Source organism: Rhinatrema bivittatum, chromosome 4 (assembly GCF_901001135.1).
Source record: "Rhinatrema bivittatum chromosome 4, aRhiBiv1.1, whole genome shotgun sequence".
NCBI classification, from domain to species: domain Eukaryota; kingdom Metazoa; phylum Chordata; class Amphibia; order Gymnophiona; family Rhinatrematidae; genus Rhinatrema; species Rhinatrema bivittatum.
Genome location: NC_042618.1, coordinates 240,865,890 through 240,880,366, shown reverse-complemented (window position 1 = coordinate 240,880,366; position 14,477 = coordinate 240,865,890). Strand labels below are relative to the sequence as shown.

Genomic DNA, 14,477 nt, shown 5'->3' with positions numbered 1-14,477 from the left:
TCCTCCCATGGGTCATAGGCGATTCTTGAAGGAGGGAGAATATCTAACCTTCCAGCGCACATAGGCATTGATGGAGTCCTCAATGGCTTCGATGGAAGGTGTACTGGCATCGATGGAGGCTTCAATGGAATCAATGGCATCGAGGGGAATGGAGAACGTTTAGGCCCGAGAGCCCCAATGGACCTGGAGCTGGAGTCGGACTAGAAGTGGTGTCGTCTTCCTCTGAGGAGCCCAGAATGGGTATCGTGAGCTGCAGAGGTCTCGATTGTCGACTCAGTGCCGATGGAACGGGCTGAGTCGGAAAAGCACCAATGAGGGTATCGAGTCGGTCCAACAATGGTGCAAACATCGATGGTTCCGTGGTCGGTGCCAGTATGGGAGCTGGCATCGATGGTGGTTGCAGGTTTCGGAAGGCATCGAGGACTGCCTGGCGGATGAGTCCGTCCAGTTCCTCCCTGAAAGCTGGTGTAGATAGCACAGCTACAGGGGGAGGCAGGCTAAGCATTACTGGCCTCTCCACAGGAATTTGTGGAGGCTCAGAACCCGGCACTGATGTTGATGGGGAACGCCTCGGGGTCTCAGGTGCAGAGGAGGATGGAGGCTCCTCTCCCTGGGCCCTCTTCGAAGGTGGCTCGATGGCCATCGATGCTGCTTCAATGTCGATGCCAGCACTGGGTGTGGGATCAAGTCTGTGCTGGTGGTGATGCTTCCCTTGGTGCTCAGTCTGGTCTTTCCCTGGCACCGAGGATGACGCTGCTGATGTCCTGGATGGCGTCAGTGACGGACGGTCGCCTTCTCCCTGCTGCTCCCGGTGAGGTTTGTCGATGGAAGGACTTTTAGTCGTCGGTGATGACTGGGCTAAAGTCGATGGAGTTGACTTTAATTTAAAGAGAGACTCCATCTTATCAAGACGGGCACGTCTGCCTTTTGGAGTCATTTGGGCGCATTTGGGACACCGGACATTGTGCGTCGAGCCCAGGCACAGAACACACACTGTGTGAGGGCCCACGATGGACATTGTTCGCGGACACTCTGGGCACTTTCAGAACTTGGTCACCATGCCGGTAAAAAGGGCACGAAACGGTCGGTGTCCTGCGAGAACCGAATGGTAAGGTGGCAGAAACCAACCAGAGACATGGGGCAAGTACTCACCGAGCATCAGAGGGAATGGAGTGCGATGGGAGACCACTGATAGGGAACTTTTAGAGAAGTAAACTTCAAATTTTTCCATGAGGAAAATAGGTGACAGAAATCTCACAGAGATCCTAACCCGCGAGGCAAACTGCAGCATGGAAAAAAAGAGACTGAAGGGAGACCCGTGTGGCCACAGGGATTATGGCATGCTGGGCATGCTCAGTGTGCCAGTCAAAGTTCTAGAAACTTTGACAAAAGTGTTCCATGACAGGGCTCCGCCTGATGATGTCACCCATATGTAAGGACTACCATCCTGCTTGTCCTGGGAGAAATACACGATTCATGATGAGATACAGAATTTCTATATTTTCATGTATCTAAAAAATCTGAAAAATTGGATTCTTTCATTTATGTTCTGGTGGATTGAAAAGCTGTATTTCAAGAGATGGCAAATAATCCGTCTAAGGAAAGTTATATGTTTCTATTCTTCTGAATCAGCAAATAAAGTAAGACCAGAAATAATTGAAAAACATAGAAAGCAGAGCGGGTGGTAGCCACTTAAAAGATTCAGGTCCTGGGAAGGGGAGATCCCTTCCAAAGGCATGCCATGATGAAAATGCACCTCCTCCTCCTCCAAGTTGAGGTATCTACTGCAGCTGTGTCCAATCAGATTCACCCCCTTAAAAATGCAGGGACTTGTGTCTATCAACAAAAAGTAATGATTAGAAGTAAAGCCAACATTGATTTCTGTAATCAAATGTTTTTATACAGGTATCAGGGTATTGCATGCTTTATTTGTCTTAGCACACAAGATCTTATAATCAGATTTTTTTTTGTGTGTATTTCTTCATGAAATTAGACATTAAGTTGGTCATTGTTGACAGTATAAGTAGGGAAGAGAGAGCTTGAGCTGGTCAATTCATTTCCACTGATATAGTAAATGAAAGTCTGAAAAAGTGATTTTAAGTAAACAGCAGCAACAATCTGGTGGTCACTGAATAGGGCCACACGTAGAAGCCCATCATCTTGACTGACTAGATGACTGCGATATCACCTATGTCAGTGGTTCTCAAGCAGGTCTTCAAAGACCACCTGACCACTCTGCTTTTCAGAATATCCACATTGAATCTGCATGAGATATATGCATACAATAGAGGCAGCACATGCAAATACATCTCATGCAGATTCAATATGGATATCCTGAAAACCCGACTTTGGCAGGCACTTCATGAGCACTAACAACTGCTGACCTATTATGTGATAGGCTGTTTTTAATTTATTCAATCTCAAACTGGCAGAAATGAATTCTTATAAAAAAGATTCCTAGCTAAAGCGCACTCTGAAAATTTATGGTATAGACTTAATGCTATTTGCAAGTGCAGAAGATGGAAGGAAGAAGGAAAGGACAAAACTCTTATTTAAATATATAAATTATTTTATATTGTTTCATCAGCATACAAAAGTTACAAATGTTTGCAACAAGGCAGAGGTCATTAGAAGCAAAACATAAATACGAATCATGATAAATGATGTGGGTAGAGAGACATTTCAACTGAGGGGCAAGAGATCAAGCAGCAGCAGCAGTGGAAGTGGCGTTAACAACTGGCTCCTTCATTCAGGACAGAGTGATCCAGGCCTGGGTTTACCTCATTGCATGCATGGACCTATACGTCTTCTCTGTTTTTGTGGAAATCAGAACTAGAAGTCCACAAAAGCAACAGGATAAAACTAGGCATGGATCAGCCTGTCCTGCAAAAATAAAGCCAGTTGGCAACCCTTAATGGGAGCCAAAATAGACTGTCCTCAATCAAATTCATTGGTCCAAATGATCCTCAAGATTAGAAATCACTTTGAATATTCTTTTACACACGCAAGGCTATTCTGCCTTAAAAATCTTATTTCTTAAAAGTGAGTTACTTTCACACCAGAGCAGCATTTCAATGCATCACATTCCAAACATATTTTTAATGTATTCATAATTTTTTTATGCAATATTTGCTAAAGCAGCAGCATTAGTATTTTTCAAGTAATTTATTTTGCAGTTAAGATAATTTAAATCTTTCTTTTTTTTCTTATAGTTCAATCCTTGAGTGATAAAGAGTTTTTAATTTTGAAAGCTCCTGCTATTTAGGCCCTCCTATTAATCTAAGCCAATCAAGGTGCTGCTCTGCCAATCCAATTCAGCAGTGGGTTATATATTTATGTGAAGACTGTCCCCCAATGGTAGGTCTGCAATCCGACAATCATGCCCATGGCCACAAGCTAGCATGCAGTCAAGTCATGGTTATTTTACTGCCATATAAAACAGCAGGAGAAGCTGGGCTGAGTACAAGTCTTCCCATTCACAAATATCTATTAGCAGCAACAGGATACAGGAAAAAGCAAATGTTCACTTTTTTTGAAGCACTATCTGTCCCACTGTGAAATTCTTTCATTAAGTCTTAAAGCTAAAAGAACACTGGGAGCCTGATATTCAAAGCTACTTATCCGGCTAAGTGGTGGCCACTGAATATCCGGCTATGCTCAGCAATTGCCATTTAGCTGGATAAGCCACTTATCCAACTAAGTAGACAATTGGATACGTCAGATGAAGGCAATGGGCATAATGGGGAGGCATGCTACTTAGCCAGATAAGTGCTGCTATTCTGACTTATCTGGTTAAGTTAACAGAGTAAGACTTATCTGGCCAAGTAGTTTTTTGTACACAGATATTCAGCAACATAGCTGTGCTGCTGAATACTCTGTGTAAATTAGTTGGATAAGTCTTATCCGGCTAACATACAGTCTGAATATCTACCTCCTCATTTCTAAAGCACACATAGTAGGTAGAAAACCCACATTCTATCACTGTAAACTTAAATTAATTTTTTCTTTAAACACGCCACTGCAATTCCCCATAACCTTTGATGGAATGTCATCGGACTGGTGCTTGCAATGGGTGAGATGCCATTTGTGACATCATGGTCAACATGGACCAATCCGATCCAGCAGGTGAGGTCACATGAAACACTTGCTGCTAGAGCTCCATCTAGGGGTTCAGGAGAATTACAGGGAAGCAGCTTAACATTTTTGAAAAATAAGAAAATTTAAATGATATAGGACAAGTATTACTACTGATTATGTAGTTTTTAAAATACTGCACAGCAAGCACACAGAGAGTACAACGTTCTATTAGCCATGCAGCAGGTCCCTGGTAAATTCTCTTGTATGCTGCCCTGCCTTGCTACTGCTCAATAACAATTACTTACAATGGGAAAACGCAATCATGCCAAGAGAACCCATAAAGCATAGTGCTTTTTATAAAGGCTGAGACCAGACTAGAAAAGAGACTGATAATATACTATTATTAAAACATTGCAAAGCAGAAGTATTCGAAGGCACCTCTTCAAAACAACAAGGGGTGAAAAAGGAATAAAATGACTGTGGAATTCACAGAGAGTGTTGCCATGCAGGGCAGCTCATTCCATTAGCAGAGATAATCGGATTCACCTCAGGCACAAAAGCAGGGTAAAAGACAGCAAAGGTCAATCAGTCAGGTGCTGAACTAAGGCACAGCAATTTAAAAACAAGAGCTGCAGTTATCAGACAGAGAGGATAATGTGAATAACTGTGCAGTTAATCCTCCAATCGCCAACTCCCATTTTCAGCCTTTCCTGAACCACAATAACATTCAGAAGCTACTCGAGACACAAAGAGTACACACTCTAGATTCTTGGCTCTATGACCTGAAGCAAGCTAGAGGCTCCAACAAGATGGATTGAGGAAGTTAAACTGAGAAGCGCACAATCAAACTGTGGAATCTCTTGCCAGAGGATGTAATCAAGGTGACTAGCACTGCAGGGTTTAAAAGAGGTTTAGGCAAGATCCATAAAACATTACTAGTTGTTACCCTAAAGAAAGTTATTGCTATTCTTTGGAGTGAGTAATAGGAAACAAATCTATTTTGTGGGATCTACTGGTACTTGTGACCTGAAATGGCCACTGTCGGAGACCAGGATGTTGGTCTTAATGGACCTTGGTTTGACTCAGCATGGCATTTCTTACGTACTAACAAATATGCAACATAAAAACACTTTCCAGAGACATTCTAAGGTACTGTGCACGAGCCCAAAAGTCTTATACTGGTGGTAATGTAAACATTACACCACAAAGTAAAATGAAAAATAACATATATCCACAGCAAGGCTTAACATATGCAATGGTCGATCAGGCAAAATACACAGACTGTCAGTATATTTTTCTGTTCCAGCAGTAATCTGTATACAGTTTCAGAATATTTGTAAGGTAAATATCACTGGTTGAAAAGTGATGAGAAACTTGCTCTGCCCATCAAGCCTTCTGCAGCTGAGGATGGCTGAATTTTATTAGAAGAATTTTCTGCATTTTAGAACCATAAATGCAGCAAGCCTACTACTGTTGCAAAATAAAAATATTTCACATTGATTTCTTGGGTTTTTTTTCCTGGTAATAACAGAAACATCTAGAAAAATGTCTTCTTTTTGGACAGAAAATACAACTTACTATTAACAACTGCAATAACTTTAAACAGGTAAAACACATTTAAAATATGATTCCGCCTGGCCAACAATAGGAGCCAACAGGTACATTTCTAATCCCTCTCCACTAGGCGATGTGGATTCTGTCATTATGACTTCCCTGACTCTCTTCATTTGACTATAAACCAAGACAATATTACAGGGGCAATGATACACTACTGCTGCATATTTATATTGGACCATGGTATCTATAACTATATCCAGAATTTCCATATTATTGTACTAAATCAGCTAACCCATACTACAGTCTAATGCAGATATTGCTAGTAAACAAACATCTCAGACTATGGATTAACAAAATCCCTTCTCAGACATTCCATCAGTTTACATAAATACAGTTTTTGCTTAAACATATCTAGATTTCATGATTATATTACAAATTTTGCATAAACCTGGATCTTCTGAGGCATAAATAAAAGATTTGGTTGTGAAAGTGTTAATAACAGAAAGGTTACTACGCTCATCTATTATTACTGCAGCTATGCAGAAGAGTTACAGCATTGAAACCCTCCTGGTAAGGTGAAGTTGGATCAAGAAGCATCCTCTTCTCTAGTGATCTACCTTGCACTCACATTAGCCCATTAGAGAGATAAAACTGGATTACAAATCCAGTTCGAAGCAATTCCATAGCCCCCCCATTACTTAATAGCAAACAACACAGGTGTTATTTTAAATCACCAAGGGAAGAGCAGAAGCCCAAGGGGAGAGAGTCTGAATGGCTGATAGCTCCTCAGAGGAATCAGCCTAATCAAGAGCAGTTTAACCACATGGGGCATGAGAATAAGCTCAGTCTCTCTTCTCTTGGATTCAGACCCTCATCCATGGCACCAAATAAGCCAGAAAACCCCCCTCCTCCTGTCAACATTTTTTCCTGGCTTATACTCTGTACTAGCGCTCAGGGCAATACTTTGGTAATCAGCAGTTTCGACGATATGTCAAAGCTGATTTCAGCCTGCTCACTGCTGTAGTCACTGAACCATATAACTCATTCACAAGATTTAGACCCTGCTCTCAAAAGTAAGGCTTTATGCAGAAATTGGCAAGATGGTGACCTGTTGCTTGTCTCAGACAGAAAGTCTGTTCAGTTGTACAAAGACCATGAATGCTGCTGGCAACACACTACAGGCGGCTCACAGGCACCATGAGGCACATCAAATAGAGGAAAACCCTACAAACAGCATCTGACACTAGCTACGAGCATATCCTGAACACCATAAATAATATTAAATCACATATAAGGCATAGTACCAAAAGTGCTGGTGGATCATAGCGCCTACATAATATCTGTCACAGGCAGATCACAGATTCCCTAAGCAACAGTAAATGCACATGCAGCCTGTCAGTGGAGTACCACAGAATGCTGGAAACAGACATGTCCCTTGAGTTGTGATTGAGAAGGGACAAGATGTGATCTTCACCTGCTGCTCATCTGCTTTTTTAATTACTTATTTTTCTTATTTTTTTTTTTAACTACTGTAAAAGCAGAATGGCTTACATGTAAAATCATCCATAAATGGAGATAAAAGACATTTCAACATGAAGTGCCTCTTTAAGATTCTCAACACAGTTATATTAGTGTCATAAAAACATCACAAGACATACACAAAGAAATTCCCTTTTTCCCAGCTCAGTCTGATCCCCAAGGACCATTACAGTGACTCAGTCTGTGGGAGTGAATCCTTGAATTCACAGGGGATTCTGATTTGTTGGCAAAATCTATTTCCATGATTTCATTGCAGTTCGCCAAAAATTGAACTAAGTAGTAAGATGCAGGTACGGATGTACTAAAATTCTTGAAGGTGCTTTGTCAGCATTTTCTCTCATTCGCAGGCTAATTTGCTATCAAAGCTAGACAGCCCAATGGCAAAGGCTTGCAGTGCGCACATGGGATAGTTAAAGTCCAGGGTGAACACGTCTTCAGCCACACGCCCAAACTGCATCACAATGTAGTCAGCTAGAGAGAGAGAGAGAGAAAAGCCATGTCAGAACCATTTCATCAAAAGCATTAGTAAGGAATGAGGACAGGAAGAGACAGGCAATGACGAAGGAACACAGAGAATAAGCCAGAGAAGCAAGGAGTCAGCGCCAAGGAGCAGTTTCATATGGAATTACCAAGGGGTCTGGTAAGAAGGGGACAAAAGGTGAATGAAAGAAGCTGAAGAGGACCTTAGATGTATATATAAGAGAGAGCAAGAGAAAGACAGAGAGAGAATAGCCATTAGGAAGCCACAATTCATAACAGAATGCCTCAAGGCCAAGAAGATGAAAACAAATGACTTATGCTGCAGATTCATTTCCACTCCTGTATTTCATAAATCACTAAAGGTTATACACTAGGTCAGAAACATGAACCTTTAGTGTGTGTGGGGGGGGGGGGGGCAGAGAAAGAGCTGAGAGGCGAATGGTCATATGACCCCCAAGCAGCTACGCTTGCTGGCTAAAACAGCTGGCAATCTTAGGCACATTTTCCGCTGATCCTAAATCTCAGCAGTTAAAACTTAACTACCAAGGTTTGGCCGGCCATTTAGTGCCACTTATATATGTACTATTATCTACAGATAGGATAAGCGCTGCTGGGGGCAGAGTCAGGTTAGCACTACACGCATATGTTCTGATTTTAAAAAGCACGCCCATATATTTCCAAGGAAAACATATTTGTGCAAATGGCAGGGGCAGGTCCAAGTGCGAAATTTTTATGACTCAGTATTCAAAAGGAAACTTTTTCTTTGAAAATTGAGTAAAATCTGTAGGTAAAAAGTACCCGTAAACTTTACACTTGTGTGCAGCGATTGAAAGTTGCTCTCCCAGAAAACGGCCTCGGGCAATTAAAATCTTCCCCCACCCCAACTCTGGGGCCTCCCATTTTTTCAGTGACTAAAATTAGTGCAAGGGGCAGGAAAATGAATTTTCAAAGTTGGGGCAAGCCAGCTAACTTTCGGGCCGATATGCTCTCCTGGCACGCGATACAGTAAATAAATATATTTAAATTAGGCCCGGCGGTAAAAAGAGGTTCTAGGGACACTAGCGCGTCCCTAGAGCCTCTTTTCGGACAGGAGCAGCGGCTGTCAGCGAGTTTGACAACCGACGCTCAATTTTGCCGGTGTCTGTTCTCAAGCCCGCTGATAGCCACAGGTTCGGAAACCGGACGCCGGCAAAATTGAGCGTCTGGTTTTCAACCCGCGAGCCTATTTCAATTTTTTTTTTTTTTTTACTTTTTTAAACTTTCGGGAAATATCGCCATGATATTAAGTCGGAGGGTGCACAGAAAAGCAGTTTTTACTGCTTTTCTGTGAACTTCCCCGGTGCCCAGAGAAATTAGCGCCTTTGAGTAGGCGCTAATTTCTGAAAGTAAAATGTGCGGCTTGGCTGCACATTTTACTTACTGAATCGCGCGGGAATACTAATAGGGCCATCAACATGCATTTGCATGTTGTGGGCGCTATTAGGTTCGGGGGGGTTGGACGCGCGTTTTGGACGCACTATTACCCCTTACTGTATAAGGGGTAAAGCTAGCGCATAGAAAATGCACGTCCAAATGCCGGCTAACAGTGCGCTCTGTCGGAGCGCACCGTACTGTATCGGCCTGCAAGGTAGTTAAGTTAGCTAACCCGCATTGAGAATCCCTCCCCCAAGTACAAATGTGCTCCACTAGGAGGAAGTCAAAAGAGAAGGAACAAAAATAAGAAACACAGAGTGGGTTTGGGATGCAGAGTACAGAGAGTGGAGTTACAATGGTTTTATTAAATTACTGCCAATCAATGTTCCCTCTAAACTGCGCACATGTGCGGCCACGTACAGTTTCTAATCCAGGGGATTGGATAGGGCAGGGATAAACCAAACCCCTGCCTGATCTGATCATTGGCATCACACTTCCCTACACCCCATTCGGGTAGCAGGACTCTCATTTATACAAACGTTATCTCTTGCTGCTTCCAGGGCCAATGTCGCAGCTCTTACCTCAAGATCAGCCCCGCAGCAGCAGGAGATGACGTTTGGATAAACGTGACTCCTGCTGCTGCCCACCCCACAACTGGGCAGGCCACCCCGCAATGGCTGAAGAGACAGAGGATGCGGTAGCCACCAGCAGACCTCATCCCACTGGTGGCCAATGAGAGTAGGAGGAGGACCTGCTGGCGGCCGAAGAGAGGAGGATGAGGTGGCCACAGCAGACCCCATTCTACTGGTGGCCATAGAGAGAAGGAGGACCTAGCACCACCAGCAGACCACATCCTGCTGGTGGCTAAAGAAGAGTCCCAGGTCCTGTGTGTGTGTGTGTGTGGCTGGGTGAGAACCTGGGTGGTGGATGAGGGGACAGGGTGACTGCTTGCATGTGTGGGTGACTTCTTGTGTGTGTGTGCAGGGGGGAGAGCCTGTGTGTTTAAGGATGAGTACCTGGGTGTGGGGTTGACAGCCAGGGTGTCTATGGGTGTGTGGGATTTGAGAGGGTGTGTATGTGTGTGTGTGTGGGGGGGGAGGCAGGATGTGTGAGATCCTGTTTATGTGTGGGTGAGAGGCTATATAGGGAGAGGCTGTGTTTATGTGGTGGTTAAAAACCTGTATGTGGGGAGGGGGGCACAGGTGGGTGAGAGGCTATGTGTATGGTGTGGCTGGGTGAGAGCCTGAGTATGTGTGTGTGTGTGGCTAGGTGAGACTGTGTGAAGGGGTGGAGGTATATGTGTGACTGCCTATGTGAGGGTGTCTGCCTGTGGGGGGAGGATAAAAGCCTGTGGGTGGGTGAGAGAGAGCCTGGGTGTGTGTGAGAGAGGCTGTGGGTGGGGGGGGGGAGCATGAGGTTTGCTTGTGTGGGGGTGGGTTGGTGACAGCCTGTGAAAGAGGTGGGGGTGGCAGTGGGTGAGTGAGAGTCTGAGTGTGTGTGTGTGGATGAGAGACAGCCTGAGTGTGGGGATGTGTATGTATGTGTGACTGCTTGTGTGTGTGTTTGGGTGGGTGGGTGGATGACTGCCTGTGTATGTGATAGTTGGTACATGTATGTATATGGGTGAGAGCCTGTGTGTGTGTGTATTGTGTATATAAGAGAGAGGATAAAGGTTGTACAGCTCCCCCTTCCCCAATTCACAACAATCTCAGAGTGGCTGGAAATCAAAGCATTCCAGGTATGAAGAGTAGGAGATTTTTAAAATCCTTATTAGTTTCATTATTGGATGTTACTCGATGTGTCTGCTGTTTTGAAATATTAAATTGGTATTTTGGGAAATTTTATAAACATTTTTATGAAGTTTCAGTTACCTCATGCTCTATTCATCAGTCGTTTTTATTTATTCTTTTCATTAGTATGATTTTCCTTTTATGATTTGCTTTAAATTTTTTTACCTTATTGTTTGTTGGTTTCTTATTTTGCCTTTGATAAGGGTCTTTGTGTTCTGCATGTGTGATTGAGGAGATGGATTCTGCTAGTGTATAGTTTCCATGTAGGGGTCTACAGCAGTCTGTTTTGTTCTGTGTTCAATAGGAGGTGTATTGGTAAGGTCTGATGTAATATTTGCGGTGCTGCTCTTTCCTGGGTAGGGTTATTGCTGTTTGAGTCCTGGAAGTTAGTGTTGTGTTGATATGGCAGATTTGTCTCTTGAAGCAAACTATATTCTTGGCAGGCTGTGATAGCTTTTATTGGAGCTATGTAAGTATTATCCAAAAATACTTACATGAATTATTGAGCCAATTTAGGGCCCGTCTTTAGATGTAAATGTCTCTGATCTGACATCTGAAGATGGGACTTAGGGAGTTTTGAAAGCTTTTGTGCAATATTTTTAGGTACATATAGATATTTTTTATTTTACAGGCAACCCAGCTTGCTTACTTCCTCTGCATGGAAACCTTTGATATATTTTAATATCTCTATCATATCCCCTATCTCGCCTTTCCTTTAGGGTATACATGTTTAGATCTTTAAGTCTATCCCTATATGCTTTAGAACAAAGACCACCAACCATTTTAGTAGCCACTCTCTGGACCAACTCCATCTTGTTTATATCCTTTTGAAGGTGCGATCTCCAGAATTGTACTCTATTCCAAGTGAGGTCTCACCAGGGACTTATACAGGGGCAATATCACCTCCTTTTTTCTGCTGATCATTCCTCTCCCTATGCAGTCAAGCAACTTTTTGGCTTTTACTGTTGCTGCTTGGCCACCGTAAGATCATCAAATACACTTACCTCCAGATCCCACTTTTCCTTTGTGCTTAGAAGAATATCACCTCCAATACTGTACCTTTCCCTTGGGTTTTGAATCCTAAATGCATTGCTCTGCATATTTTAGCATTAAATCTTAGCTGCTAGGCCTTAGGCCATTTCTCGAGCTTCACCAGATCCCTCCTAATGTTTTCCACTCTTTCCTGGCTGTCCACCCTGTTACAAATTTTGGTATAATTGGCAAAAAGACAAACCTTTCCTGAATCCCTTCCATTATGTTGCTCACGAAAATAGTGAAAAGAACCGATCCCTGAGGCACACCACCAGTAACAACCCTCTCCTTAGAAAAACCTCCATTTACCACTATTCTTTCTCGCCTCTCACTCATCAGGTTTCTAACCCAGTCAGTCATGCTAGGATCCATACCAAGGGCACACTTATTTATAGGTTTTCTGTGCGGAACCATATCAAAGGCTTTGTTGAAATCCAAGTACACTACATCTAGCGCTCTCCCTTGATCCAACTCTCTGGTCACCCAATCAAAGAAATTGATCAGATTCATCTGACAGGCCTTACCGCTGGTAAAACCATGCTGCCTTGGATCTCGCTATCCACTGGATTCCAAAAATTGCACTATCCTCTCTTTTAGCAGTGATTCCAATAGTTTGCTCACCACAGAGGTCAGACAAACTGGCCTGTAGTTCCCAGCCTCCTCCTTACTTCCACTTTTATATGTACAGAAATATAGAAATGAACCCTAATTCACCATTAACTAACGCTTAGACTTTTCTCAATATGGTAATTAATAACCACCTCAACAGGACAATTCATTAATACTGCAAATGCTGTAACTTAGTTCTCATATAAGAGTGCAAAAGGTTAACCATTAACAGGCCAATTTAACAGAAAAACTTTTGTTGGAAGGAGTGGAACGTTTCATATACATTATCATAAATCCCCACCGGGGGTAATATGGCTGTTGATTATAATCATAAACGTCCCACCTCCGACCAATATATGTGATGAATGTGCAAAATGTGCTACTATCCACAAGCTTTTTGTTAAATCATTTTTTTATCTATAACTATAAAACATTATGCATAATTGATAGTGGTGAAACAAATCACTTCAGTTTTAAGTGCAGTCAAACGCTACTCATTAGCCTTGTGTATTGATCCCAACGAAGGGTAAAGAATCTCAACAGCCGCAGATGGCACAACCTAGAATGGCTTAACCGGCAGTCTCTTGTGGCTTAAAAATAAGCTCATAACAACACCCCGACTTATCTGGTGGTTGAGAGGGTCACCGACGTAGCCACGTTTTCAGGTCCACATTGAGACCTTTCATCAGGGAGTTTATCCTCTTGCGATGTATCGTCGGTCAGTGTTGGGCCATGCCTGCTAGGTTCCTGGCGTGAGTCTGGGGACTCTATCCAAGGCTGTCTGGATAGAGTCCCCAGACTCACGCCAGGAACCTAGCAGGCATGGCCCAACACTGACCGACGATACATCGCAAGAGGATAAACTCCCTGATGAAAGGTCTCAATGTGGACCTGAAACGTGGCTACGTCGGTGACCCTCTCAACCACCAGATAAGTCGGGGTGTTGTTATGAGCTTATTTTTAAGCCACAAGAGACTGCCGGTTAAGCCATTCTAGGTTGTGCCATCTGCGGCTGTTGAGATTCTTTACCCTTCGTTGGGATCAACTACACAAGGCTAATGAGTAGCGTTTGACTGCACTTAAAACTGAAGTGATTTGTTTCACCACTATCAATTATGCATAATGTTTTATAGTTATAGATAAAAAAATGATTTAACAAAAAGCTTGTGGATAGTAGCACATTTTGCACATTCATCACATATATTGGTCGGAGGTGGGACGTTTATGATTATAATCAACAGCCATATTACCCCCGGTGGGGATTTATGATAATATATATGAAACGTTCCACTCCTTCCAACAAAAATTTTTCTGTTAAATTGGCCTGTTAATGGTTAACCTTTTGCACTCTTATATGAGGATTTTGGAGTTGAACAAAGAATAGCCAGACAAGTATCATGAAGGATTTGTTTTGAGGTTTACATAGCATTGTAAGGATCCTTCTTAAATTACATTGGTGCCCATTGATAAGAAGTAACTTAGTTCTCAACATTAATTGGCAATTTTGTTCCCTATGTTTAAATCCTAGCTCCTTTTCACTGCTCCAAGTTGTGGAATTCCCTTGTTTTATTGTAACTGCAACCTCCTGTCAGCACCTTGTTAATGTTTTATTATTATTATTATTATTATTATTATTTATTATTATTTCATTATTACTTTGTTCCTTCACCTCTTGTTAATTGTAAACCTGTATGATGCGATTTCCATCGCGAATGCCGGTATAGAAAAACTTAAAATAAATAAATAAATAAATAAATGATGGCAGAAAAGGACCAAATGATCAACCCAGTCTGCCCAGCAAGTTTATGCCAGTATCTGCTGCACTGTGCAGGTTACCCTCATGCTTATCAGTTTCCCAGACCATAAAACTCAGGATCCTTAGATGCTGTTTGAATCCAATTTTCCTTAACCCCTGCCAAGGAAGCAGAAAGCAATGTTGGAGCTGCATCAAAAGTATAAGGCTTAGTAATTAAAGGTAGT

At 42.6% G+C, this 14,477-nt stretch overlaps 1 protein-coding gene across 2 annotated transcripts in view; it reads right to left on the bottom strand.

Moving 5' to 3' along the window:
- Positions 1–2,548: 2,548 nt before the first annotated feature.
- TULP3 (TUB like protein 3) overlaps positions 2,549–14,477 on the bottom strand; it is a 186,380-nt gene continuing 174,451 nt past the window's right edge. For both annotated transcript variants that reach the window (XM_029599970.1, XM_029599971.1), the window contains exon 11: positions 2,549–7,644. In XM_029599970.1, coding sequence (XP_029455830.1) covers positions 7,511–7,644 — 134 coding nt within the window. In that variant the 3' untranslated portion in view covers positions 2,549–7,510. The remainder of the gene's footprint in view (positions 7,645–14,477) is intronic.